This window comes from Leptosomus discolor, chromosome 5 (genome assembly GCF_034619465.1).
Source record: "Leptosomus discolor isolate bLepDis1 chromosome 5, bLepDis1.hap2, whole genome shotgun sequence".
Lineage (NCBI taxonomy): Eukaryota > Metazoa > Chordata > Aves > Leptosomiformes > Leptosomidae > Leptosomus > Leptosomus discolor.
Genome location: NC_141395.1, coordinates 35,710,544 through 35,736,847, shown reverse-complemented (window position 1 = coordinate 35,736,847; position 26,304 = coordinate 35,710,544). Strand labels below are relative to the sequence as shown.

General features: G+C 36.0%; 1 protein-coding gene across 1 annotated transcript in view; it reads left to right on the top strand.

Moving 5' to 3' along the window:
• Positions 1-1,559: 1,559 nt before the first annotated feature.
• Positions 1,560-26,304, top strand: part of GULP1 (GULP PTB domain containing engulfment adaptor 1) — an 81,486-nt gene continuing 56,741 nt past the window's right edge. Inside the window, exons 1-2 of the mRNA XM_086465986.1 lie at positions 1,560-1,587; positions 13,462-13,523. Of these exons, the coding sequence (XP_086322112.1) occupies positions 1,560-1,587; positions 13,462-13,523 (90 nt within the window). The remainder of the gene's footprint in view (positions 1,588-13,461; positions 13,524-26,304) is intronic.

The following is a 26,304-nucleotide window of genomic DNA, read 5'->3' as shown; positions in this document are numbered from 1 at the left end:
CTGATGAAATCATCGCTAGGACTTCAGAGCCCTTCCAGGTGTATTCTGGTTTCACTGACCTCTGTGTATCCACAGCTTTCTGTGTAGCACTGATGACAGTTAAGGCGGTCAGTAGGAATGGCTGTGGATGTATGTAAGGCTTCTGCAGTTTTGCTGTGAAGAACTACTGTGTAGCGTGCCGAATGCATTATTTATTAACTTTATATCAAAATAACTGGATGGAATAAGCTGTCTTTATTTCATTACATCTTCCCTTCTTAAATACTTAGTAAAATCTGGAAAACAAAAATGATCTAGTACATGTCCTTGAAAGACCAAATGTCGGTTGGTTGCACATCTAGGGTACTACAGTGTAGCTGAGATAAACAGAGATTCTTTCTTCATTCTCACAGGATTGTGTAGAAAAGAAGTCCTACCACAGCAGTGATTACTTGAAAATAAAATGGAGGTGATTTTTAGCTGTAATTGCACCCATGTTCTAATCTGAATAATATCAACTATTTACGTGGAAATTGGGATATAACTGCTTTAATAAAAAAAAAAAAAAAGTGTTCATGAGCTGCGTAAAGTATGTTAAATGAAGTTGCCCGTCGTCTTGATGCTGACATTTGAAATACTGGCTTAACTTGTTTTTTATCCAAGTGCTCTGATTTTCTTTTTTTTACGGTTTTCTTCCTTTGCTTTGAGAGCAGAGAAAGGGCACTGGTGCAGCTTTTGGCTGGAAGATCTGAATGGAAAAGAGTGGTGGGAATATCTTTACATATAGTTGAAAAAGGAAAATCTATACTACTGTAAATGGGGTGATTTTGAACAGTGTTGGATTTTTTTTTTGGCTGCAAAGTGTAAAGAATAAAGTTCTAAATATTGTGAATCAAAAATTAAGATAAGAATTTAAGAGTGTGTCAGTGTTTAAATGAAGAAAATACAGAAATTACTGTACAGTCGAATGTAGTAGGAGCAAAGAGGTAGTTGCACTGATACAAGGCAAACTTTAGTATTGAATCACTAGATTGAGTAGTTTTTATATTGTTTTTAAAATTTTTTTTCCAATGTCAAGCACACATGAAGATGAAAGCATAGCTTGAAGTACTCTGACAGCCTAAATGACACAAAACAGGGCAGTACAAATGTTAACTGAATGTTTTTATGGAGTCTTGTAGACAGTATTTGTTTTAAAGCTTTTTTTGCAAACTATTTGTGTGTGGTATTTGTTTTCATGTATACATATAATACCATCTGCTCTGTGTGTGAAATCTCAGTGAGAAGAGCCTCACAGAAAGCTTTAAAATATCTTTTTGTGTTAAGTAAAACTCGGCATTCCAACATAAATCTTCTCAGTTCTGCAATTTCTTCCTCAGCAAAGCACATCTCACTTTCGTTTCTTTGAATTATTTCAGAATTCTTAAAATCATTTGCATTGTCTTTAATATGAAGATCATGAGCTAACTTCAAAAACAGTAATGGACTTTGTTTTCTTATGTGTATTGTTCTGCAGGTTAAAGTGGGGGGGAAAAATCCAAACCCAGAAACATCATTGACTGGATTGTTTTTTTTTCAACATGAATCGTGCTTTTAGCCGGAAGAAAGGTAAGTAATTTAGCTTACGTTCCGTGGGAGACATAAATATGTTGTATGAATTTTTTAGAATATCAAGAATTATACAAGGAAGTACTTATGAATAATCACACCTAATTAACTAGGTAGAAACAGGTAGCCTGCTATGAGATGTACAGAGCAAAGCATTCCCGACTGATACTTACAGAGCTTTCTGGGTTGTAAGGCTTATATTGAATTTCATATTTTCTTTGAGGGGTATGTGTGTATATATATCTCTATAAAATACACACATTTTTTCCTTTTTCTTTTTACCTGCACAGAACAAAGGATGTGCTGGAGGGTTTTAGAACTTCTAAAGAGTTAGTGACTTCTCTACTTATTATATATATTCATTTGGTTCTTATTCTTGGAGAAGCTATTTTAGAAAACCATGTATAATATACTTGAAATATCTCATGCAGCAGAATATCTCTGAGCTTTTAAGAAGCAATTCTGAATTTGTAGCAATCTGAATTGGTGTACTTTCCAACAGATTATCAAACCTCTTAAATATTCAGTTATGAATGTGGCTCTTCTGGCTTGCTTATTCTTTTTTCATGGTCTGTTTAGGATTAAACATAAGTTTTCAGATGGAGGATTAGAGATACAACTTTTTTAACTGACAGCTTTGTTGCTGTTTTCCCCATTTGTTTGTAATGTAGAAAATATTCAGTAACTTCTTCATTTTTCTTGTTTTCGTCTTAAGAATCTTAAGTGTGACACACACTGAGCTAGAGCCTTGCTTTAATAACTAGGTGTAAACTCAATTGGAATAAGTGTAAGTTTTTTGTGTATGTAACAAGAATTCCTGCTTTGATATCAGTATCAAAGCTGCAAATAAAAGGAATCAGCTATACCTTATACCAACACGAAATGATAGCGTCACTGTATCCTTGCATATGTAGTACATTTATTTGTTAAAGCAAGCTGATTTGAGATAATGTAACTAGTGCAGATTATCAGCAGATGTAGCTTGATTGCAAAAGGAAGGTACACTTATTCACAAAGGCTACACAATCAGATGAAAGATCGTTTGATACCCCAGTAGCATGGTGGAAGCTAAGGAAATAAGCTGAAACCCATAGCCCATGCTGCTTCTAAGCACTGATGTATTTTCTTGTGTAGAGATTTCTATCAAGAGATCTGTGCCATACTAGCTGCTTAGTAGTGTTGCCTAGCTTCTTCCAAATAATTTTACACCGTTTCAATGGACTTTAATTGTGAATTGATGTATCACAACTGGGAAAGAAGCTTGGGTTTTGTAGATTTTTGTTTTCTTTAGGTGACAACATAATTTTTTCCTTTTCTTTTTTCTAGTGAGTTCTGATAATGTTTGAAACAGCCTGCTATGTTTCAGAAACAGTTGTGTTTTATGGGATATTTCCTCAGTGTTTTGACTAGCACCCAGAGCACTAAAATGCCCTTTCACTAATTTCACAGTATCTGCATCTTGCCTTTATGGTCAAATTGTGAAGTCGTATCCTCAGGTATCTGGGGTCATTTGAGGGCTCTGGATTCATTCCTTTCAGTTTTCACTTAATAAGAAAATTCTTGCTGACCTCCCCTAAATTCTTGGAATTTCAGTGTTTTCAAGGACATTTGCATTGTTGTCCACTGATTGTGTGCTGTTCTCTTTACCGCAGGAACAAAAATTATCATAAAAGCAGCTGTCAGGCACAATGAAATGCAATTATTGTGGATTCTTAAAAATTATTCAGAACATGAGCAACCAGAAGAATTAAATGCTGTCATCTGTTTATTTTACTCATAATGATGCAGGCTACATTTCCATTCTTGTATCCTAGGAAAAATGAAAATTTCAGTTAAGCAACTGTAAAGAATAATTGAAAATGACTTATTTTTCATGCCATTTGAAGTTCACAAAAGCTTGACTGTGTCAACGTTCATGTCTAATAACTACATTTAAAAACAGCTTCAAATGAGTTCCATTGCTGAACTTCCTTTATTGTATTTTCTGATTTTACTCCCAGACCTCAGAGATACACAATAATTTCCATGCCTTTGTTTGATGGGGTTGTTTGTGGGTTTCTTCTGATCACAAGAGCATGGATATTTTGAGGAGTTAACTACGTGAGTGGCATGACTTCCCTAGCAGCTCTCTCTAAATCCAAATTAGTCTTCTGGTAGCTGTGCTGCTAGGGTTTGTGCTAATTACAAGTTTGAGTCAGTCTGTTATCTTGGAGCTACATAAACAACAGTCTCAAATATATAGAATTGTGAGAAGAATTTAAACAGAAGTGGTACTTTCATAATAGCCAAAGATATCAGAGTTGTGCAGATTTATAGAATGTGTTCCCTAATTGTCATTGTCACGATCAGTCTATACTAGCCTTCCAATACAGTGCATGTAGAGAAGATAGTAGCTAGTGCCATAGCTCCTTGTCTTCTTGAACCAGGTGAGCTGGTGACTGGAACAGCTTGGACTGTGCTGTACTTGAAGAGCTCTGTTCTCGTGCTGTCATGTGATTCAAGGAACAAAACTTTCCTTCTAAGTGGTCAGGAAATGATCTCATCATTGGCAGACGTTAGTAGACAAAGCAAGAAGAGAAGGACTAAAATCAAGGTTTCTTTTTTTTTTTTTTTTAAACTATTGGAGGCTGGATAGCAACCTGTGCTTTCACAAAAGAGTTGCAAAGAAAATGTGAGTCGTTAGCAGAAAAAGGAAGTGAGCTCTTTTTTAAATTAACCCTGATTCTTTAAAGGAAAAAGTTTCTGATAGATATGATATGTGACATAAGCGTTTGTGTATTGAGAGAGCCTGTGTTACAGGAACAGCAGATTTGTCTTAAATCAAAGCACTGCTCTTTAGAGCACAGACCCCCCCCTTTTCAGTATTACAGTACTTGATTTTGCAGCAGAATTTTATACTACAGGTATCGTGTCTGGAGCAAGTAATCAGTGTAAGTTTATTTTTGAGGGCCATGGCTTGAGCATGAAACAGCCACTTCAACTGACAAGGTGTGCTAAGTGCTCTGACCTTAAAACCAGCTGGTATTGTCATTGCCTGTCTGACACCCTGAGATTTAGCACAAACCACAGCTTCTAGCCTGGATAGTTTATGTTTGTATTTTAGTTGTAATTGTTTTTATTTGCATAATAGTCATTTTAGTTGAAGCCTTAATTGATATGCTTAATTCTCAAATTGAATAAAAGCTGTCTGTCTTTCATCCCAATGTCAATGAAAAATACAAGAAAATGTGAATTTTAAGCAAATTCAGCTTGTTTCAGGAAGTGCTTGCAGAAGTAATCGTAAATAAATGGAATCTTATAGCAGTCCGAGTTGTAATATTTATTCTCATCGGTTAGCCATGAGCTCGTGTAACAGGGAAACAAATGTTATGAACTAATATTGACAAAACCAGTTAATTTCTGGTTTCAAGCTAATATCAGCACCTGCTGAAGTTATATGTTTTAATATGAAGAAAACGCAGTACCTGTTCAAAGTAAAATAGCATTTCTCTTGGCTTCAGTACAGGTTGGTTGGAATCCTGATTACATGTGTTATGGAAAAAATTCTCGGTTGCAAAAATATTATATGACTGTACAAAAACATATATTCTGTTTTCTATTCATTGATCAATGAGTGCAGTATACTCTATTTGGGTCGTTTTTATAGATGACCTTTTTTTTAAGAATCTCTTTCCTTCTCCCACAAAAACAAATTGAAGAACAATGTTATGTATGTTATTGCTGCTTTGTTATTATTATGAAGCTTGTGAAAACATTTATGTATCTATCACAGTATCAAGAGCTTGCTTTTATATGTTATCCAGGTTTGGGTCATGATTTCTGAAGAGTCTTCTTAATCTTTCCTTTAGAGTTAGGTGTGGTAGCATGCTTGCTTTGAAATATTTTAGTGGAAAAATCCATAATGCAGATCAAAGTCTGTTGATCTTGAAATATGTTTGCATCTTGATAATATTGGTCTCTCTTGTAAGTATCTTAAGGATATTAATGTAATTATTCTGTAAGAGGTCTTTGAAATGCTGAATTTTCATGTAAATTTTTTTCATGAGCATATTGTTATCTAAACTGAATTACCTATTTGTCCTTAATTTATATATGATTGTGTGTACAGGTAATGTGTATACACAAAACAGAAAGCATTAATTATGGGGGGTTTGGTTTGGTTATTTTTTAGTGACTGGAGGTGTCTCTCCAGATGAGTTTGGCGCATTTCACTGATTCTGTGGCCTTTCATTCAAAGATGTTAATATGAGAACTAGTGCATATAAGTAAACAAAAGTAAACTAGTGTTGGCTTTTGCCTCATGAGAAATGTGAAAGAAAACTACTGTTCCTCCTAGACAGAGGCATTTCTAAATATGCAGGTACTGTAATCCAGACCTTCTGGGAGTAAGAGAGCGGAACTTGGTGTGCATCTCAAAATAGTGCTAAAAGTATAGGTATGCATGCCTACTTTGGGCTAAATTTAGTACTGAATTAACAGTATCTGAAATCCAGTGGACTTCAGTGAGGTTGTGGAGGGCGTAAATCACGGTTGAATTTAGCTTATTCTTTGTTACACTCCAGTGGTGGTCCTTCATTCCAGAATAAATGTCAGCCTTAGTTTGCATATGGCACAAAGTTCAATGCCAAAGCTGCTGTTGTATGTGTGAATCTGAATTCTCTGTAATTGTTTTTCCATGTGATAACAGTTCATAAGGTTGGTAATTGGTGCCACATTATCGGCTCGTGAGATGTCGATGGTATTCATAATGCTAAATGGAATATATTGAAGTAATAGCCTGTCATTAAATCATAAGTTTCAGCAATAACATTTCTGTGCAATGGCTTTTTGAGTCTCATTTATGAAAGTGTAGACAGATGCATTTAATGGGCAGGATCTGACATTAAAAAAAAAGTCAAAGGTTATAGAATGCTCTTTTATGTGAATGGACTAGCTATAATATGATCTGTATTTTTATTGTAAACTTATGCTGCATTCCAGAGATGTCATGTTTTAGTTTATATTTCTTATTCTGAATGAGTAAACAATAGTTGAAGCCCCAGAAGGGTGAAGGGGATAATTATAGTCCCAGAGCAAATACTTTCATTCTGTCAGAGAGTATTTTTCACATCAGTAATTTAAACAGGCGATCGTGTGCTGGACTTCTGTGTTAAGAATAATGATAAAAACCATAAAGAGTATACTTTAAAGGCTTATGAGTAGACACGATCATCCTCATTGTGGTCTTCAGATATTCTTGTGATTGCACTTTGTCCTTTCATAAAAGCACTCAAAACCCCCCAAACTAGGTGTAAATCTCTGCCTCTGCCCCCACCCCAAAAAAAAGCTGCTGCTTGATGTTTGTAGGATTTTTTTAAATAAGAATTTTTTTCAAGAGGAAAGTTTGAGAAGAGAAAAGGGTGCTTCTTTTGTATACCAAATATTTCTGTATTCAGTTAGTCTCACTTGACACGAAAATTAGTTCTCGTAATGCTTTTGTAATACCTCCACAAAGAGGTTTTGTGTATTCCAAATACTGCTCCTTGGGTTTTGAAATATGTGGAAAACCAGTATTCAGTGACCAGGTCCCTTTTTCACATTGGTAACTGAATATGGCTTTTGAAGTGTCATTTGTACTATTATATTATTCTCATTGGGGTGTGGAGGTACCCTTTCGAATATGCCAACAAGGAGAGTTGGAGGATTACTACCTTAATTTGGCAAGGACCAAATTATCTGCTTTTGGTGGGACAAGGAAGTGGCCAGTCCTGCAGACTATGTGTGTTTGCAACTATGTAGGTATTTATATTCTGAAAGCGGAAGAAACAGACCTAATTGTTTATAGAAGAAATTATTACAGTATGTCTTTAGAGGATGCATATCTACAAATGAGGAGTACGCTTTGGAAACTTTCTCCATAGGATTCATGTTGAGTCTGCACGGATAAACCTAATTTTTCTTTTCTTTCTGTTAACATGAGAATAGGAAGATAATTTCCTGTTGGCCATTTTATCTGCATTATCTTCAGAAAGGTATTGCAGAAATAATATTATCTGTTGCCTGCTTTAAAGAATATTCTAGGCAAGTTAACAACAATATTTACAACAATAAATATTTGTTGCTTCTGCAGAATCTAGGGAGCTCCTTTCAAGAACATAGGCCCACTGCTTAACCATAAAGCATTAAATACTGATTTTAGAATGGGAACAGTGTTGAAGGAATCAAGCTTTTTGCTTTCTACCCTATTAAAATTTATCTAGCCTAATTTACAGAATGTTAAATGGTTCACATGGTGGTTTGGCAAGTGTACCTTTTTGAGATCTACAAGCCAATAAATTCTTGATGTAAGTTATTACTAGTGTATGAGTTCTTGTCCAAGTTACTTATTGGAAGTAACTTCCCCAACTACAACCTAAATGCTTGAGTTACTTAGGTACATTGCTAGTTAACTGGATGAATGTCTAATTGAAGACAAGATGTATTATTCTGTGTGAAATAAATTTGGATGAGTACCAAACATACCTTGATAGGAATCACAATGACTACTTCATTTTATAGGACTTTATCTTATAAAGGTGTTGGAAAATTGCAAAGAACATCCAAAATATGTCACTGAGGAAAATACTATTTTGTGAAATGAAATCTTTTAGGTATGTAAAAGGAGGTACCTTAGGTACATAAGGAAGAGGAAGCTACAGATGTGCATATTGTTCTGAATCGTTGGTGCCACTACTTTCTTCTCTTTCCAGTTTATTGTCGTTTTTAAAAGACATTCCAATTAAACATTTTATTACATTATTTTAATTTCCTGAATTAGAAAATTAAAATTCTATTTTAACTGTATTGAGATTCACATTTCTGTTTCTTTTCCTTTGTTTTGCCCTACCAAAGTGACACATGTAATGTTCTTTAACAGTTTGAAATTCTTCAAAAACTTGCCTTTTTAACAATTTTTGACAAGCTTATTTGATACTTTCCCAAACTTGTTTATAGTTATACTGGAATAGTGGACTGAACTCTGTCTCCAGCAGTGAAAGTTGGAGTTGGAGGTTTGATTGGTACATACTTCTTACTGAAAACTTGCGAAAACGTGATCACTTAAAATAAATTATGCTATACCAGTAATCTCTGTTTCAACTTTAACTGGAAGCTTTTATCAAAGACACAGTGCAGCTCTTCTTGTGGTGAGAAGATGTAAGAGGTACAGGCTATATAGCTTAGAATTTTTTTCTTGTTTTTCTCTTTGATCAAGGAAGCTGAACTTGTTAAAAGTTCTTAACATTAACAAATCAGAAGTGCAAAAGCAAAGATTTGCTAGTCACTGGTTAGTTGCCCTAATATATTATTTTGATCCTATTTTTCTTTCTTGTTGAAACCTACGTACCATCACCTATATTTTAAAAATATTATGCTATAAAATGTGTAGGGTATGCAGTGAGTGTTACTGTTGGAGGAAATGCAAATACTAGACTTTTTAAAATTTTTTAACTATCCCAACGCAGCATTTTATGATGTGATTTTGCTCTTTTAATCAGCTGTTTAAAACCATTTATAAGGTCCTTTTAAATAATACGAGAGAATGACATAGAAAAGCGAAGCGTTCTGCAAAGCCTACTCTGTTCTAAGGAGATACAGCTCTGTTGTCTTGTCAAAGAATGAATATGCCTCTAAAGAACATTTTATGTTTGAGAAAAAAAAAAAAAGTAATTATTTTTGAATTATATATGTTGGGGGGGTATTTGCCTGTACATGCTTAGGGCAGAATCTGACTCATAATTTCAATTTCTTAATCATAGTAACCTGGTAATAACACTAATAAATTACTGCTATGAGACACACAGGTTTTATTCAGTCATTCCTTTTTTTCTTGACACTGTATTGCTTTCCTTTTTGGTAGATAAATGGTCAGCAGTGGTCATATCTAACCTAGTGTCATCCTCTGCTAAGTGCAGCACAGTTGGTCTGGATACTTCATAAAGTCCGTGAGTCTGTTGACTTCAGTGTGTGATTTTTCGGCATGGTCCCCTTCCCCAGGTCTCCCAGCGCTGCTGAGGCCTCTGAAGTGGCTCACACAGGTGCTCCCAGGTTGTGTGATGTGAAAGGCAGATTGTAAAGGAACCTTTCCTTTATAAAGGAGAGGGGCTGATGTGATTCAAGAGGGACTAGAAAGGATTGAAGACTCAATTCTGAGCACAGTTAATCCTCTGACCATGGAAGTGCCCAACCCCCTGCCTACAGCCTTGCACTTCTGTCTGTCAAAGCCCAGGTCTTCCAAGCGTTAATTTCATGCAGTTTTCCCACTGCCCTTAGCAGACTAGTTATATGCTGGCAGGGAGCAAAACCTGAGAAGCTCTCACCCAAGTCAGATACTATTAAAAACCAGATGGGATGCTGTGCTGCTGCTACAGGGGCTCTCTAAAAGCCTTTGTTGCACTGCTGGCATGCCATGCACATGAGGAGGTGTTGTGTAGAGCCTACAGGATTGTTACTGCTCTTAAGCAGAGCTGTGGCTTACCATGTGCCTGCATGTTTGAAAAAACCACCAGGTACTTAGGCTTTTACCTCTTAGAATTTCTCATGCCTCATTCTAGTTAAACTCTACTTAGGTTTTAATGGACTCTGGATGGCTCGAAAAAAATAACTGGGCACTTATTTAAACTTTAATGTAAATGCTAAGGCAACCTAGATGAAGAGCTTCAGAAAAGATCTAAAATAACTGTAGCTTTCACCTGGTGCAATAGCACAAGTCTCTCACTCTATTACTGTTACAATACATGCGTGCAGTTGTCAGTTTTGGTTTTATCTAGCCCTTTCTTTAGGACTTACTGTTTTATTTATCTATAAAGTGTCTAGAACTCCTGCTGCTGTATAACTAATAAAATAATAATATGAACTGTGATTTTCATTGTAGGGTTTCGTATTTTGTTTGTTGCTTGAGAATAAATAATTAAGTACTAAGCTGTGAAAACTTGTTTAATTTTAGAAGTGAGGGATCATGCAAACCACAAGCCACATCTGCATCAGGTATTTAAACAAATACCTGTTTTATATGCTTTCTTTTTTCATATTTTTCTGGTTTATTGCATGCAAAGTGTCTGAAATTTAGTATTTTACAACTGCTGTGAAATCAGACTAAGCAGTATTTCAAACAGCTGCTGAGAGTAGCCTAAGTCCAAAATCGGAGCTTACGATTCTGAAGGAAATACTGGTAACAAACTTCCCCGTAGTAGCTTTGCTTTCAGTGTGAATTTTGCCTTGTATTGATTTTGTTTAGTGTTAAGAGTTCTTTCAAAAGTGCCACCGCTCTGTAATTGCTACCTGCTTCTAGGAAATGGGCTTCCAATGTCAATGGAAAACTTTAATAACCGTGTAATCATGTCTATGGATCTACATCTGGATGTTGGAAATGCTGATTGCTGAGTCACTGTTTTAATCAATAGCACAAGACTCAGAATCCAGGCATCTTTTTGATATCCTCATTTAGCGATTTCCTTTTGAGCTGAGAGTACCTGTCTTAGTTTCCTAATCTTCCCCCTTACTAGAGGTACCAACAGTTATGGAAACACTTTCCTAGCAGTGTTATTCCTTGCTGGAATCCCTATAGCATTACAGTTTGAGATTGATAGGCAAGTGGAAGTTTTCACAAAAACATTTAAAGTAAAATTTTGTACTTAATAATAACGTTGGAAAGATTGCCAGCTGCTTAGTTAAGACCACCTTTTCAAACTTGGCTCCCAAATTAAATTGCTTCTTTTTCGATTTGAACTTTCTCTGCTTGGGGATGGGAAGAAGGGAGGAGGGAACGTTTGCAAGGAATAGTTAATTTTACTGGTACCTGTCTGCCTGTAAAATTGCTTTAGAAGCTAGAGCCCTATTGCTTGTTTGTATTGGTACTAGGCACTGAAATAAGTGGAAGATAGGTGGGTTTGGAGTTCTTTGTTGTTATTTTTTAAGAGATTCAGTGTTTTATTTTGGAGCATTTTTATTAGATTTTCCTTTATGTGTTTATGCCAGTATCTTGCTGAAAGCTAGTAAATAGGTGATGTCTAAGAAATGGGTAAAAAACCACGGACAGTAGCAATGTGAATGCGTATTTTGGAGTTGAACTTTGCATTGGACAGGTATTGACTCTGCTGCACTAAGCATGATGGGGCAGGGAGTAGGCCTGCCTTGTGTGCCAGCTGCCTCTGTGCCTGGGACTTGCAGTCGAGCCCCATCACCAGTCTGCTCGCCTGGCCTTTAGCAGTGCACTGACTTGAAACAGAATACTTATCAGTTATCTTTTGGCTTGTTAGGCTTTAACCTAATATCCCTACTGATCATTATTTTTTACTTGTGGATAACATCGGCTTTTGATTTGGTACTCAAAATGGAGATCAGGCTTCAGGTCTTCTAATATTCTGGGAAACAAGTGCAGTTCTCTGTTCTGGTATTCCAGTCAGAAGCCACAACTGAAAGGAAGAGCCACTTCAGTGCATAATGGTACTCCTGGGTGCTGCTGAATGGACAAATCATGCTTCCTTTAATTAAGAAGTGATAATATCACTCTTCAGTAATGGGTCTGAACGTTACTGTCATCTAGAATGAAATTTGCTTAAAGTAAAAAAATTGCTCCAGCTTTGCAGTTTTGATTCTGTTACTGCGGTGACTATAGTGAATGTTTTGTTCAACAGTTTTGTTGCTTCCGTATATTCAAAAATAATCAGTTACTGCTTTAGTGTCAACAAATGTCACAACTTTTGTTCTTGAACAGTTTGAAGTGAACATGATTTTTTTGTTCTTATGTGTAACTAACAAAAAAAGTTAGCAATTGCTGTAACTGCAGCTCCATTAAAGGCAAAGGGAATTGTCAGAATATCCAAGGGTACAATTTTGCTTTAAAGAATTATTGTGTTAACTTGATTCAATAAAGTTCCAGATTTGTGACTTTAAAGCTAATTAAAACAGGAATAGTCTCATGTTAGAAAATACTACTAAATATTGAATGTGTGAAGTATAAAATAGAACTCAGTGTTACAGAATCTCTCATGCAGTTAGTAATACAGTTTAGTGTTTTGGAACATCTTACATTTGTTTTCTTAAATGCTTTTAAATGAGAAAACTTTTAAAAAGAGGTTTCTGATCTTCTAATAAAAAGTTTTTTCTAATGTTTGGAATTCCACCTTTAATTGTGAAGAATGTTCTCAATTGCCATTAAAAAGGAGGATGGAAGATATATGTCACAAATAATGAACTTATGTCACCATATGAAACATACGGAGGGAAAAGAAAGACAATAGCACAGTCTTTCGATGTGAAAATCATTACAGGAAATATGCAAATTTATTTAGGATAAGTAATCATAGATTAAAGAAGATCTAAACCTCTTGAATCAGTTACCACAGTCTGACTTGCTCCTATTTTCTCATAGAAGGATTAGGGCTTTTTTTCTGTCAGTTATTGCTCTGGTAATTTTTCCAGAATAATTTCCTTTGTCCCTTTAATGTCTTGATAATTCATGAGGAAAAAGCTCATAATTAATCAAAAAGACATCATTAGAAGTGCAACACACAGTCAATGCTTTAAACTACAGTGGGATGCAGAAAATACTGATCTGAGGGAGAAACAGCAAACAACTTAGACCAATACATGTGCTTGGGAGGAGGAGCTGGAATTCTTATGGTAAATCAAGTCAATTAAAATGGAAAGTGTGCCCAAGAGAAGTAACTGGTTCTTTCATGTAAGTATGTGGGAAGGTGTGAGATATACTGCATTTCCCTTCAGCCCCAATAACTGCTTCAGACAGCTACTTGTATGAGTATAATGGTTGTTGATGTTTTCCAGATAGATACTATAATAGTTAAATTAACAGTTGAATAACCTATTCAGTGCTTCTTTTATTTTGCTTTTCTGTAGACAAAACATGGATGCACACTCCTGAAGCCTTATCAAAGCATTATATTCCCTATAATGCGAAGGTAAGAAAATATGAAGTTATTTGTCCTCTTACCTTTAGAACAACACATTCTATCTTGCTTTTCATTTGAAAACTGCAGAGACATGAATTAGCCAAATGAAATAGTGAAGAAAAACTTAGTAAATCTGTTTTGCAGGTGAAAATTTTCTATTTCTTAAGTAATGGCCAATTAATTCTTGTTCTGAATTATTTGATGCTTTTCTAGAAAGCAAACCAATGTTCCTCTTCTGCTTGATGCTCTGTTTCCTTTTAATAGATGCTAAATGGATGGAAATTTTAAGTGGAATTTAACATCAGGTTGCATTCTTACAGTACTATAAAAATTAAAATTAATAGCACAAATTTCTTTTGAACAATAGCAAAGGCAATGAGTAATTATCCTATCTGCTGGATATATTGAAATGTCAAATACTCTGGAAATACGATGGAATAATAATGAAATTTTTTCAGTGTAAAACGTCTTACTCATGCTTTCTTATCCCAGTTACTATGTAGTTCTACAATAGTATTTCAGTTAGTCTAATGAATCTCTTCACAGGAGATGCATCTTCCTGAAATAACAACTTAGAAAATGGTTTGCTAAAAGGAGGAGGTAATATTCAGTAATAAGCATAACTCAGAGTAAACTGAGTAATTGAATGTTACTTGCCTGAACTGGGAGAGTAATTCAGTAAGATTCTACCCTGGTCTGTTCTGGATAAAGTTCTCATATGATTGAAATATTTTAATATAAAAATAAAAAATATTTCACTGGCTGGGACTCAGTTTCCTACACTGGTATTCTCTGCTGTTGTGTTTGCAATTTTCTTTTGCTTAGTATTGCCACATAGTGAGCAAGTGTCTGTAGTGGAAATTTGAGTCTCGCTCTGCTAGTTGCCAGGTGAACGTGTTTTTCTTCTGCGTGCTCTCAAACTGAATTTTTGACCAAAGGATGTATTACCATTTAACTGTATAGCCTTGCCAGACACCTTGGCTTTTATATTACAGTTTTTGAGAGGAAGGAACATTTGCTGGGGTGACAGTGACATCTATTTTAAGAGCAAGCTGAAGCTATGAATCCTGTTAATGCACTGAACAATGTCCATTCATTTGTGGTCTTTTAAAGAGGAAAAAAAAAAAGTTCCTTGTCTTTCTTAAAAGCATATCTCATGAAGAGATGTCAGTACAGCTATACAGAAAAATTTTTTAGAATAAAGAAGATGGTGATAAGATGGTGATAACTGTAGAAACAACAGCATCAACAACTTCTGTGGGAGAAAAAAGGGATAGGGAATTTTGATCCAAGGAAGTCTGTCTCGGACTTATTAGAAAGACTCTTGGTCCAAAAAAGTCTTTCCTTTTATTTAAGCTAACATATGCCCAAGTGTCCTCTCCAGTTCTGCTCCTCTTTAATGTGGGTTCTCATCTCACAGGGCCTCCTCAACCTCAGTGCTGTTGCTTTAAGCTCTGTCAGAATACTTGCAGGAAGCTGCAATGTACTACAGCATATGTGTTTATAAAAAAAAGTTACCGATTTTTTCATTTGGATCACAGTAAAAAATTGTTATTTAGAACTGTCATTTATTTGATTTATTATTTCAAAGCTAGTATAAAATTGTTCTGCTGTGTAACTGGAGTGTAAAGGGTATGGGATTTCCACATCACTCTTTTTATTGAGACCTGGCATAAATTTGCACAACTTTTATAAAGTTAGCTGCCATATGCAGACATAACAACATTATTAAATGTAGATGATGTTTCCGCCTCAGTTCTTAAGTACCGTTTTCATTCTTTTGCAATGTTTTTCTTTTTAAGAGGAAAGCATGTATCATTAATACCTCATTTGGGTTTTGTAACATTTTGATTTTTAACTAAAATATTCCATTGATTTCATATCTTGTAACTACATTGTGAAATAATGATTAAAAGCTCAGAAGGCATTTATAAAGCAAGTATTGAAAAAGACTCATTGATTTGTTTTTCAAAATGTTCATACTGTCCCACTTCTGTTCATATAACTTTTTTATTTGTTGGGAGGAAAAACCAAGACTTTATCTGATTTATTTCAAAAGGTAATTATGTGAGTGAAGAATGCTATGTTCAGAAAACCAACTCAGTTTGATGGAAAGCAATACCAAAGATGGTCTTTTTCCATCAGCAACTGAGCTGTATTCTGCTACATCATTTTTTGAATGCAAATTACCACGGATGAAAAAGTGTTTTCTCTTCCTTATAAGACACAAGAATTGTTTCTCTGACACTAGTCTTCTGAGATGACCAGAAAAAGGAGAGCTTACTAAAAACAACGGGAAAAGATGGGATTTTGTTTGTTTATTTGATTCCTGAGAGATGTAAAAGAAAGCTTATTCATAAAATGCAGTTCATGAGTTGACTTTTATCCTATTTTAAAAAATCCTAGCAAAGTTAACTGGAAATTAAAAGAACCTTGCAATATAGACAACTGTCCTTTTTTCTACAAAATGGACAGGACTTTTTAATCGAGAATTAGTAATGTCTTGTCCTTTGGGATATATACGCTCAGGATGATTTATGGCAATAATCGTCGTTGCAAGAAAACACAGAGTTGTTTCTTCTGGAAGTAAAATCCAGGAGCCACAATCTCATAAGGATGCCCTTAAATATAAAAGCATCTTAATTCTCTTCTTTACAGTATACCCAGTCCTCATGGTACTTGCTATTTTGAAATTTGCTAGGTTTTGATGTGGTTTGCTGTATGGCATCAGTTCATGGGGGTCTGAGTTTTGGGGTTTTTGGGTTTGGGATTTTTTCATGGTTTTTATTTGTTTGTTTTTTGTTTTGTTCATACTGTTGTTGTTTTGTGTTTGTGGTTTGGCTTTTTTTTTTTTAATCTTCTGGTGTCTCCAGTCTTGGCCTTCCTGAAGGCACTGATAATAAGTCTCCACACACTTCATTGCACTCTGGAGGTGAAATCTGGACCTACTGAAGTCAGAATTTTGCTGTCAGTTTGTGATCCTATATTTTTCCTTGAATATATCACTCCAAATGAAAGCATATTGGTGACATAGACAGTGGGATTGAGTACACCCTCAGCAACTTCAACAGTTGACAGAAACACCAAGCTGAGTGGTGTGGTCGACACACTGGAGGGAATCATAGAATCATAAGGTTGGAATAGACCTCTGAGATCATCAAGTCCCAACTGTTGACCTAACACCACCATGCCAACTAAACCACGTCTACAAGTGCTACATCAACACGTTTTTTGAACACCTCCAGGGATGGTGACTCCACCACTTCCATGGGCAGCCTGTTCCAATGTTTGACTACTCTTCCAGTAAAGGAATTTCTCCTAGTGTCCAATCTAAACCTCCCCTGGTGCAACTTAAGACCATTCCCTCTTGTCCTATCCAGGGAGACCATGACAGGCTGGAGATGTGTGCTTGTGCAAAGCGCATGAATTTCAGCAAGGCCAAGTGCAGGGTCCTGGGATGAAGGGGATGGGGGGTGAAGGGATTGAGAACAGCCCTGCCGAGAAGGACTTGGAGATGTTGGTTGAGGAGAAGCTCAACATGACCAGGCAATGTGCAGCCAGAAAGCCAACAATATCCTGGGCTGCATCAAGAGAAGTATAGTCAGCCAGGGAGGTGATTCTCCCCCTCTGCTCTGCCCTGGTGAGACCCCACCTGCAGTGCTGTGCTCAGCTCTGGAGCCCCCAGCACAAGAAAGACATGGACCTGCTTGAGTGGGTCCAGAGGAGGGCCACAAAGATGATCAGGGGGCTGGAGCACCTCCTCTGTGAGGACAGGCTGAGAGAGTTGGGGTTGTTCAGCCTGGAGAAGAGAAGGCTCTGGGGAGACCTTAGAGCAGCCTTCCAGTACTTAAAGGGGGCCTGCAGGAAAGGTGGGCAGGGACTCTTTACCAGGGAGTGTAGTGGTAGGGTGAGGGGTGACAGTTTCAAACTGAAAGAGGGGAGATTTAGATGAGATATTAGGAAGTTGTTCTTCACTATGAGGGTGGTGAGACGCTGGCACAGATTGCACAGAGAAGCTGTGTGTGCCCCCTCCCTGGCAGTGTTCAAGGCCAGGCTGGATGGGGCTTGGAGCAACCTGGTCTGGTGGAAGTGTCCCTGCCCATGGCAGGGGAGTTGGAACAACGTGATCTTTAAGATCCCTTCCAACCCAAATCATTCCGTGATAGTGTTCACGTAACTTTTTTTCCAAAAAGATCATTTAGAATCTTGATAGTGTATTATCAAATGTGGGGGTACAGGACTCATTTAGATGTAGTAGCATGGCAATTTTCATGTTACTGGATATAAAATGCGAAGGCAAACCAAAATTTCTCTTTTATCTCATCTTCTTTTTTTTTTTTATATGATGTTCCATAACTAAGAACAGATGTTTGTGTTATTTTCCATATTGTAGGGAAAAAAAAAGTTCTCTTTTCTCCTTAAGTTAATTGTTGTGATTTTATGCCAGTTTCTTTTCTCCAAAAGAAAAGTGATCAAAGTGTGACTTTATAATGGAACCCGACTGCAACCTTAAAAATGGACTGATTGTTACCATCACATAACTGATACTACCCTGAGGGGTGTCTTTCTGCTAATAAAAAGTTTTCACTGCCCAAACCAGCAATGTTTACTGTGTCTCTCTGTAGTAAATTATATATATATTCCCCTTTATAGGCGCTTGGCTATTTTTTTGGCTTGTATCAAATTTTCACAGACACATTTTCCCATTTTGCAGATTAGAGGTTCTGCTTTGCAAGGCTGGTGTTTATGTTGACTGCTAGTGTGCTGTGGAGTCAGTAGCTTTGACCTCACACTAGGCTGAAGAGTTGCTATTTTATGTAATAACATGATGGCATGTTAAACCTTTGGGAGTTTATTTTACCAAGAGATGTGATGGCTTCCTAGTGCTGAGACAGCTACTGTCCTAATGTTTACTTCAGAATTATTTTAAAACTTTGTATATTGCCAAATACATAGTTATGATTCTTGATGAAGTTCAAATTTGAAACTTTGAAGATAAATGAGCAGAGCTTTCCTAAAAAAAACCCCTGTTAAACATCTCTTATGTTGTATTATTGTGGGGTTTTGATAACAATTAATTGTGAATTGTCATGCAATTTCATGGATGATCTTTCCTCTCAATTATTCAGTATATATTTTGGACCTCTATTGTAGGAAAGATGCAAAAAAAAAAAAAAAAGGGCATTAGTAATAAATACCCAGCAAAAAGACCTTGCTTGGCAGTACCTATTAGTCCTAATCTTCACTGCAGTACAATAAACAGAGTTTAGTTGATTTTTCAACTTTATGTAATTTCTTATTCCTTCAACTCTTTTTATCATTGAGGAATGGCAGATAATACTGTTCTGGAATAGGCATTTTGGACAAGAATTTTAGGTTGAAAATACCATGCTGCTTCTGCTTAATGTAATTACAATAGCAGGCTCTAGGTGCAATTATGCCTTTTGAATATCTGCATGTCGCTATCATTAGTGTATAGTAGTATTAAAGCCATGTTTTCATGGCATAAACTGCATTTCTACTACAAATTTTTGTTACTATAGCTATATTAACAATTTTTCTTTTTCTATCCAGTCAGCATACTACAGAATGATCATGGCTTTGTGTCAGTAAAAATAATTAATGAAGGAATATCGAAGGGAAAATTTTGTATAGGTTTTCCAAGTAAACAGAGATACAAGGCACATTATCAAAAAGTATATTTAAATTTATGTGGTGAAGTCAGATATAGCAAGATATTCCAAACAGAGCACAAAAATTTTGACAATTAGAAACTAATGAAATAGAAGAGGGCATTACAGGAAATAATTCATTTTCCTACATTTAATTTATTATAATTAGAATTAATAACTTAATTCTAATTAAATTTCATTAGAGTACCAAAATGCTTGGATGTATTCGTAATTAATTCAGTGTGTAACTACAAGAAAAATGAGCACTGTGAAAACATCCAAATAAAATATGAAAACATAAAATTATAATTTTACAGGGAAATGCACATCTGAACTTCTTAGTTGTTCAACTTGGGTCTCATTATACTAAAGAGGAATAATCATGTAAATAAAATCGAAATATTTAGAGTCTGCAAGGGGTACTGTCAAAAAACTTATCTGCTTCAGGGAAATGGACCTACGTATTCCATCTTACTTGCAAGATTACGTACTTAAAATGGGAGAAGGGTAGGAGAGGATAGCATTATATCCACAAATATCCTGCAAAATAAATGGCTGTGATGCAGAAGGCTTGTATCTAAACTTTCAACAGGAACAATCATAGAATCATTAGGTTGGAATAGATCTCTGAGATCATCAAGTCCAACCGTTGACCTAATACCACTACGCCCACTAAACCATGTCTCGGAGTGCCACGTATTCTTATATAAGTAGCTGAAGGAGGGGAGCTGCATTTTAACTGTTCAGCATGAAGTAGTTTCAGTTGTCCTTTGTGAAGACTTCAGCTTCCTTAAAATCTGAACAGCTGTTAGTTCCTCAGATAGTTCTGGGAGGTACTGAGTGCTTTTGAAAAGCTGTCAGTCTGTCTTGCCTGAGGTTCCATAGCCAGTTTGTAAAAGTGCAAGAATTAAGTCTGTGCCTCCTAAGTCTTGGTCCAGTCTTTTGAGCACAAACCCACCCCTCATTTTCTGTCAGTAGTGTATCACTGTACAATGATAAAAGTTGAACAGTATTTGCAGACAATTGTATATCTCATCTGCATACGAATGCACAAAAGTTCAAACACTATGTGAATTCATGTTGCGTATGCTTGAGTAGCCCACAATGCCCCCTACAAGTCAGCACTTCAAGATCATTTTGCAAGAATTAGTAAGCATGTGGCTTATGCATGTCTGTGTACATCTGCACCTAGAGTTTTGGTTTTCATACCCATTTACTATTGTTTATCTGCAAGTTTTGAAAAATCTGACTTTTTTGTAATTGGAGTACTGGTATCTTTTATGACTGAATACTGACTTAGAAGTTTAGAAAAGTTCGCGGAACAGTAATGGTGCGTTTTTGACAAGTGTATGATCTCTTTCCAGGTGTCTGTAGGCTTCTGTCCGTTATGTGTAAAATACGCTTTATTTATGCAGGCTCTACAGATCACTCTTATTCTCCAGAAAATTATTTGCTTCAAGAAAGGAATGAAGTTTATGAGCAATTCCAGTTTTTCTTTCTTAAGGCCCATTTGTGTGTAGCTTGCACAGAGAGCTTTAGGTTTGACTGAAGCTTCCCACGTCATGCATAAATGCAAAAAAAGTATATAATTGAGACATATGTGTGAGACAGAATGCTTAGATCCAGGTAATTAAAATTTGGCAAGGTGATAAACACTTGCAGAAGTGAGGGGTAGGGGTGGGAAGTGGTTTATACCTGCATGCTACAGGTACACATACTGCTAATTCTGCAGTGTAGTAGATGAGTATAAAGATGAATACGTACATGTACTGAAAGCAGAGACAGGATTCGTAAAGGTACTTCACCTAATGCCTAGCTTTTAGTTTACAAATATTACAGCTAATTGTAGGCAAACATGAACTACAGACAATGTAAGGGCTGATACCCTCTTTGGTTTTGTCTACCCAGCACAATTGCAGCATGCTATTGCAAAGTCCTCCCCAGGTGCATGGGGAGACTGTGCAATAGCATGGTTGCTACTACAGAAACCAGCTTCTTTGCTGCGTTTGCTCCACATCGATACCTGGCATGGCATCGTCATTTGACTGCTCAAGGCTGACAGAAACCAAAAAGGGTTTCAGAACTTCTGAAGTAATGCAAGACAGTTTAATATGATGTATAATGTTTCATTTCTTTTCCTCTCTCTCAGGAAAAGCAGTCAATAGAGCACATGTGTTTTAGTGAAATATTTTTGGTAGATTCTAGTAAAAAAAAAAAAAAAGTAAAAATCAGTGAATTTAATTGGGAAGTGAGAGAAAAAATAGTACTCGTGTTTTTCAATACATTATAAACTGCAACTGAAAGACAACACAGTAGCTTTTGATGTATTCTCCAGAGCTCTCATCTTCTCTCAGGTTCTGCTTATGATTCCTTGGTCTCTTCATAAGCTCTAAGTACACTTGAAATGTCTAAGTACTATATGACATGCTTTATTTACAAGTATGAAACAGATTTGCAATCACTGCCCTTCCTGGTATCTGTCTCAAAAGAGCTGAGAAATGAGACGTTGAGACAAAAGACTCAAAAATCACTAGAAGCTTTGTAACAACTTTTATAATGTCATTTTGTTATTCTTCAGAAAAAGAGTAAATTAGTATTTGAGTATGAATCTTCGCTTTATTGTGAAAGATACTCAGCACCGGGCAAGAGCAGACACCAATTCAGTAACAGGCAGTGAGTGATGTGAATGTCTGTTCAAAACAACTGAGCAAAACTCAGAGGTTTGTCCAAACAGAATTAACAAAGCAAGCAAAAAAAGAATGCTAAGAAAAAGGATGGACTTTCCAAAGCCCATAAGGTCGGCAAAGATTTACTCAACTCTCTGCGTCCCTTTCTGTTCCTTCTCTGTTGCTGATATTTATTCCCTTGCCTCTCCTTAAGTCTGCTTGAAACTGCCAATTAGCCTCATTAGCATGCCCTCCGGGGATTCTTTCTGCACAGTTATATTTCCGTGTGAGCTGTCAGCTGTGAGAGTGTGAGGTTTCTTTAAGCTGGCTTTTTAGCCCCTAGACTGTCAAATGAGTTGCGTGTCTGATACTGCAACTAATAGGCTATAGAGTTCAAACATCTGGATTATTGTACTTGTGGGCTAGGTGGCCCACAATGGTTTGTAGATTGTTCTTGCTTTAAATTAGATTCAGGCCTGCAGATGGATTAACTCCTTCTCATCTCCCAATTTTACTTTTGACAAAGCTGGGTATTTCTGTTTGCTCAGCCTTTGCTATGTTTATGGAGCTACTGCCTTCTTATTGCATCTACTATTCATCAAAAATAATTAGGAAGCTCTCCCAAAATAAACTAAGAAAACCAAATAGAACTGGATCATAGAAATAAGAGAATGGCACAACTTTTTGAGCAGAAACTTCTACAAGGACGTACAGTTTTACCAACAAAAACAAGACTACAGAAATCTGTCCAACAGCCAGGCTGTTCACCGTTCAGAAAAGAATTCCACGTATACTGATCTCCGTGAGGATTCATCCTCAAGAAGCTATTGGACAAGTCACCAGCTGCAGTCTCTGACTTTATTAAATTCAATAAAATAATAACATACACTAGTCAGTTGTGGATCATAAACTGTAATGAATATTTCTCTCAGAAATGCTTCCTTCAGATTACTCTGATTCAGAAAGTGTAAAGCCAGGCCTATTTTAAAAACCATTTTGAACTTTGTACCTGAGAATTTTAGGTGTAACTTACTACAGGAACTAATAATTTCTGATTTGGGACATAGTTAAGGAAAAATATTTGCATGAACTAATTTGTAAAGCTTTGTTAAAATGTTTTGCATTTTCACTAGAGATTATTATTGGACACTAAAAGGGAGAGAGTGATGGGTTACATTGGTCTAAACTTTAATTTTTTTTTTTTCCTACTGTATACTTTTGCACAAGTAGTATATTCTTCATTCTGAATCCTTAAAGGAAATCAAATCTAGTCAATTCCTATAGTTTCACAAGTTGTTTTTCAATTTGTTGCTGTATCATTCCTGAAAAGAGGGAAAATGTGGAAATGAGGATATATGTCAAATCTTAATGATATGTGTGGAATCAAGGGGTTGCATTTGAAGGAACAGATTAATTTGAAGCATAGACTAAAAATGTCCCTAAGCCATATCTCTTACTATTGCTGTAGAATTTGTGTGCTTCTGAAATGGGGGATACTACGGAGACAGAGATAAGTAACTCAGCATATTGCATTAACTGTAGCATTCAGCTAATAAGATTAGGTGCGAGGGAAGTTTTGTCTACTCATGAATATAGGATTGTTGCTGAAAATCTGTTGAAGTCAGGAATGTATAGGTCTTCCTAAATCAGGATTTAGAAGCCATATCCCAACTTGCAGTTTATGAGGCTTTGAGGAACTGCAACTAATGAAAGCAAACTCATTCTCAAAATGAAAAAGCATTCCTCAAAATTGCATGTGAATAATTAATATTCAAATCAATTTTAAAAGCTTTAAAACTAGGTACAGGTTTACGGTTTGAGTTTTGTGTTTTGTTTTCTTTTGTTTTTTCCTTAACAGAGGTCTAAATGACAGTATGAATGGTCTTGCTTGGTATGTGATCAAGTGAATCCTCCTTACTCTGTTAGTGATGTATTTCAGGGGGTTGCGATCTTCCTTCTCTTGGCCTTTGGGTGACCAGAAGAGAGGAAGGTGGGAAAGCTGAGCCACTTCATGTGGTTTTTATTTTCAAAATCAAACACCACTCTGTTAATTTTATACTAGTTGTAGCTTTTTACTTTTCTTATTATTTGCTGTTAGAATGATGTGTACAAGGAAGAATCCCGGGGTTTGATGTTTTATATTGATTTTTATCAGCATTTCCAAGAGATTAGCGTAATTTATCACAGTTCAATAGATCATAAATGCTTTGAAGTTAAGGGCTATCTTTTTGATATTTGTACAGCCTCTGGAAAAATGAGATGGAGGCTCTAGCTGCTACCCTGATGCAAATAGTCATAGATCAAAGTTCAGAATAAGTAAGCAACAGAAGACCTTGGACTTGACTCTCATGTATTTTCTTCTCAGTTGGAATAACTGAATGATAATGTAGACAAGAAATGGGTGAATTATTATTCTCAGTTTAAAGATAGGGAACTGAGGTAACACTGGAGGTTTTCAGCAAATCTGCCCCAAATCTCTGTTCTCAAATCAGATCCCAAATTTTGAATTCTACTTCAGTGCCTTGAGCTCAACAATAAATGTGTTCTCAATACCTGCTATCTTAGTAAAAAGGATTAAGTTGTGATTTAGAGAAGACTAAATCCTTATGTGAAGGATTTTAAAATACACTTTTCTTATTTTATGTGCACTAGCAATGCAAGTATCACTACAATGATCTAGATTAGAATAGTTTTACTACTTAAGAACCAGAATATAGGTCTTTTATTGAAAAGCATAATAATTTTTATAAAGTAAGAAGTGACAGCCACATTAGTGTTGTATTAATTGCCATTGTAAAATAATTTATAAATCACTTTCCAACTCAGTTATGTTCTCTTAGAACAGTTCCTCTGAGATGTCTGTCTCATCTGCCAATGGATCTTAAGGTCACAATAATAGCGATTTCATTTCATCTCTGTTGTCAGGTTGAAGCAGTCACTATTAAATATTTTCTCAGTTTGCTAAAATAATATTTCTAATAAAAAATCCAGTTCCCTAATTCATATAGTTTAGAGGGAAATAATTTGTTATGTTTAGGTAGTGATCTGCAAATTTGTTTAAAATATCTACAGAATGCTAGCTTAAAGAGGCAGTTCTCTCTGTTCCAATTATTATTTTAAAATAAATTACCTCATCATAGCTAGTTTTTGGAAAAACCCTGTAATTGATATTCTTGAAATGCCTGAAGGCCAAGTGTTGACTTAATGGTGATCACATATGTTTTATAGCTGGCTTTCATGTGAGATTCTGGAAACAGTTTCTTCTGAAAAACAGCTTAACAAGAGTGAGTATAAACAGGTTCAAAAAACAATAATCGTCCCAGAGAAGACACTTCCAGTTAATGTAGGAAAAGTGAAAGATCCAGTACAGCTAAACCAATGTAAGAAGTGCTTTTCTTGATAAGGCTCATTGCCTATGTAGTACTTGCTTCCAGAATCTGTGATGGAATTGAAGAAGAGGGATTCAGAGTAGGATTTGACTATTATGCAGGCAGGACATTCACAGATAATGAGGCAGGGATATGTTAAGTGTACGTTGCCAGTCTTAAAAAAGAAAAACATGTATTTCCAACATGTTTGTTATTCCATAAAGGTCTTAAATGCAATTCCTGAAGGTTCTTTAAGAGATTGTTTTGTGCTGTTGTCGCGAACCTGTAGTAGATGAAAATTCGAACTGCTATGTTTAAGTGACACCCAGTTAAGTTTTAAGCTTCTATGTGTTCCGGTATACTCCAGCATCTATTCTTCATTTGCTCTTTCAGCTTGCCTCCTGTGTATGCTTTCTTTATGCTATTACCCCTTTTCAGTTTGAATAATGAAAGCACCCAGAATCAATGCTAGTTTCTCCGTCCTTTTCCTTCAAGATATCCATTTTATTTAGAGATGTTTCTCAAGTTCAAACATGATGCAATTTTGGGGTCACAGATACTACTCTGCTTTGTCCTCTGTGTTTTTCTTCTCTGCTGCATGGAGCTTCTCTCATTAACTTCCACAGATAGACAGCTGACAAGTTTTTCACTTGGTTACTGCAGTCAAATATTCTCTGAAAGTTCTGGTAGCTCAGAAAGATGTATACAAGTGTCATTTGTGTAAAATTATCAATACATTTAAAGTAGTAGATTGAGCTTAGGAAGTAGTTTTTAGGAGCAAAGAAAAAAACTGACATTTTTAGTTAGAAGGCACATTTTTTGGCCACTTGTATCAAACTGCTGCTATTAATTTATGTGAATATGGCATTTTAGCACATTCTTGTGGGTTAACCATGTGATTATGGATTGCACTTACATGCTGACTCAGCATATTTCCTCGCTGAATTTGCTTTACTAAGAAAAGACTCATTTTTTTTTTACAAATGTAGTGGTTCTCAGTGTAGGAACTCTACAGTTTAGGAAACAAAACAAACTCACAAAGGTAGTTCACACTTCATGTTCCTGTCATTACCTCAGTACATAT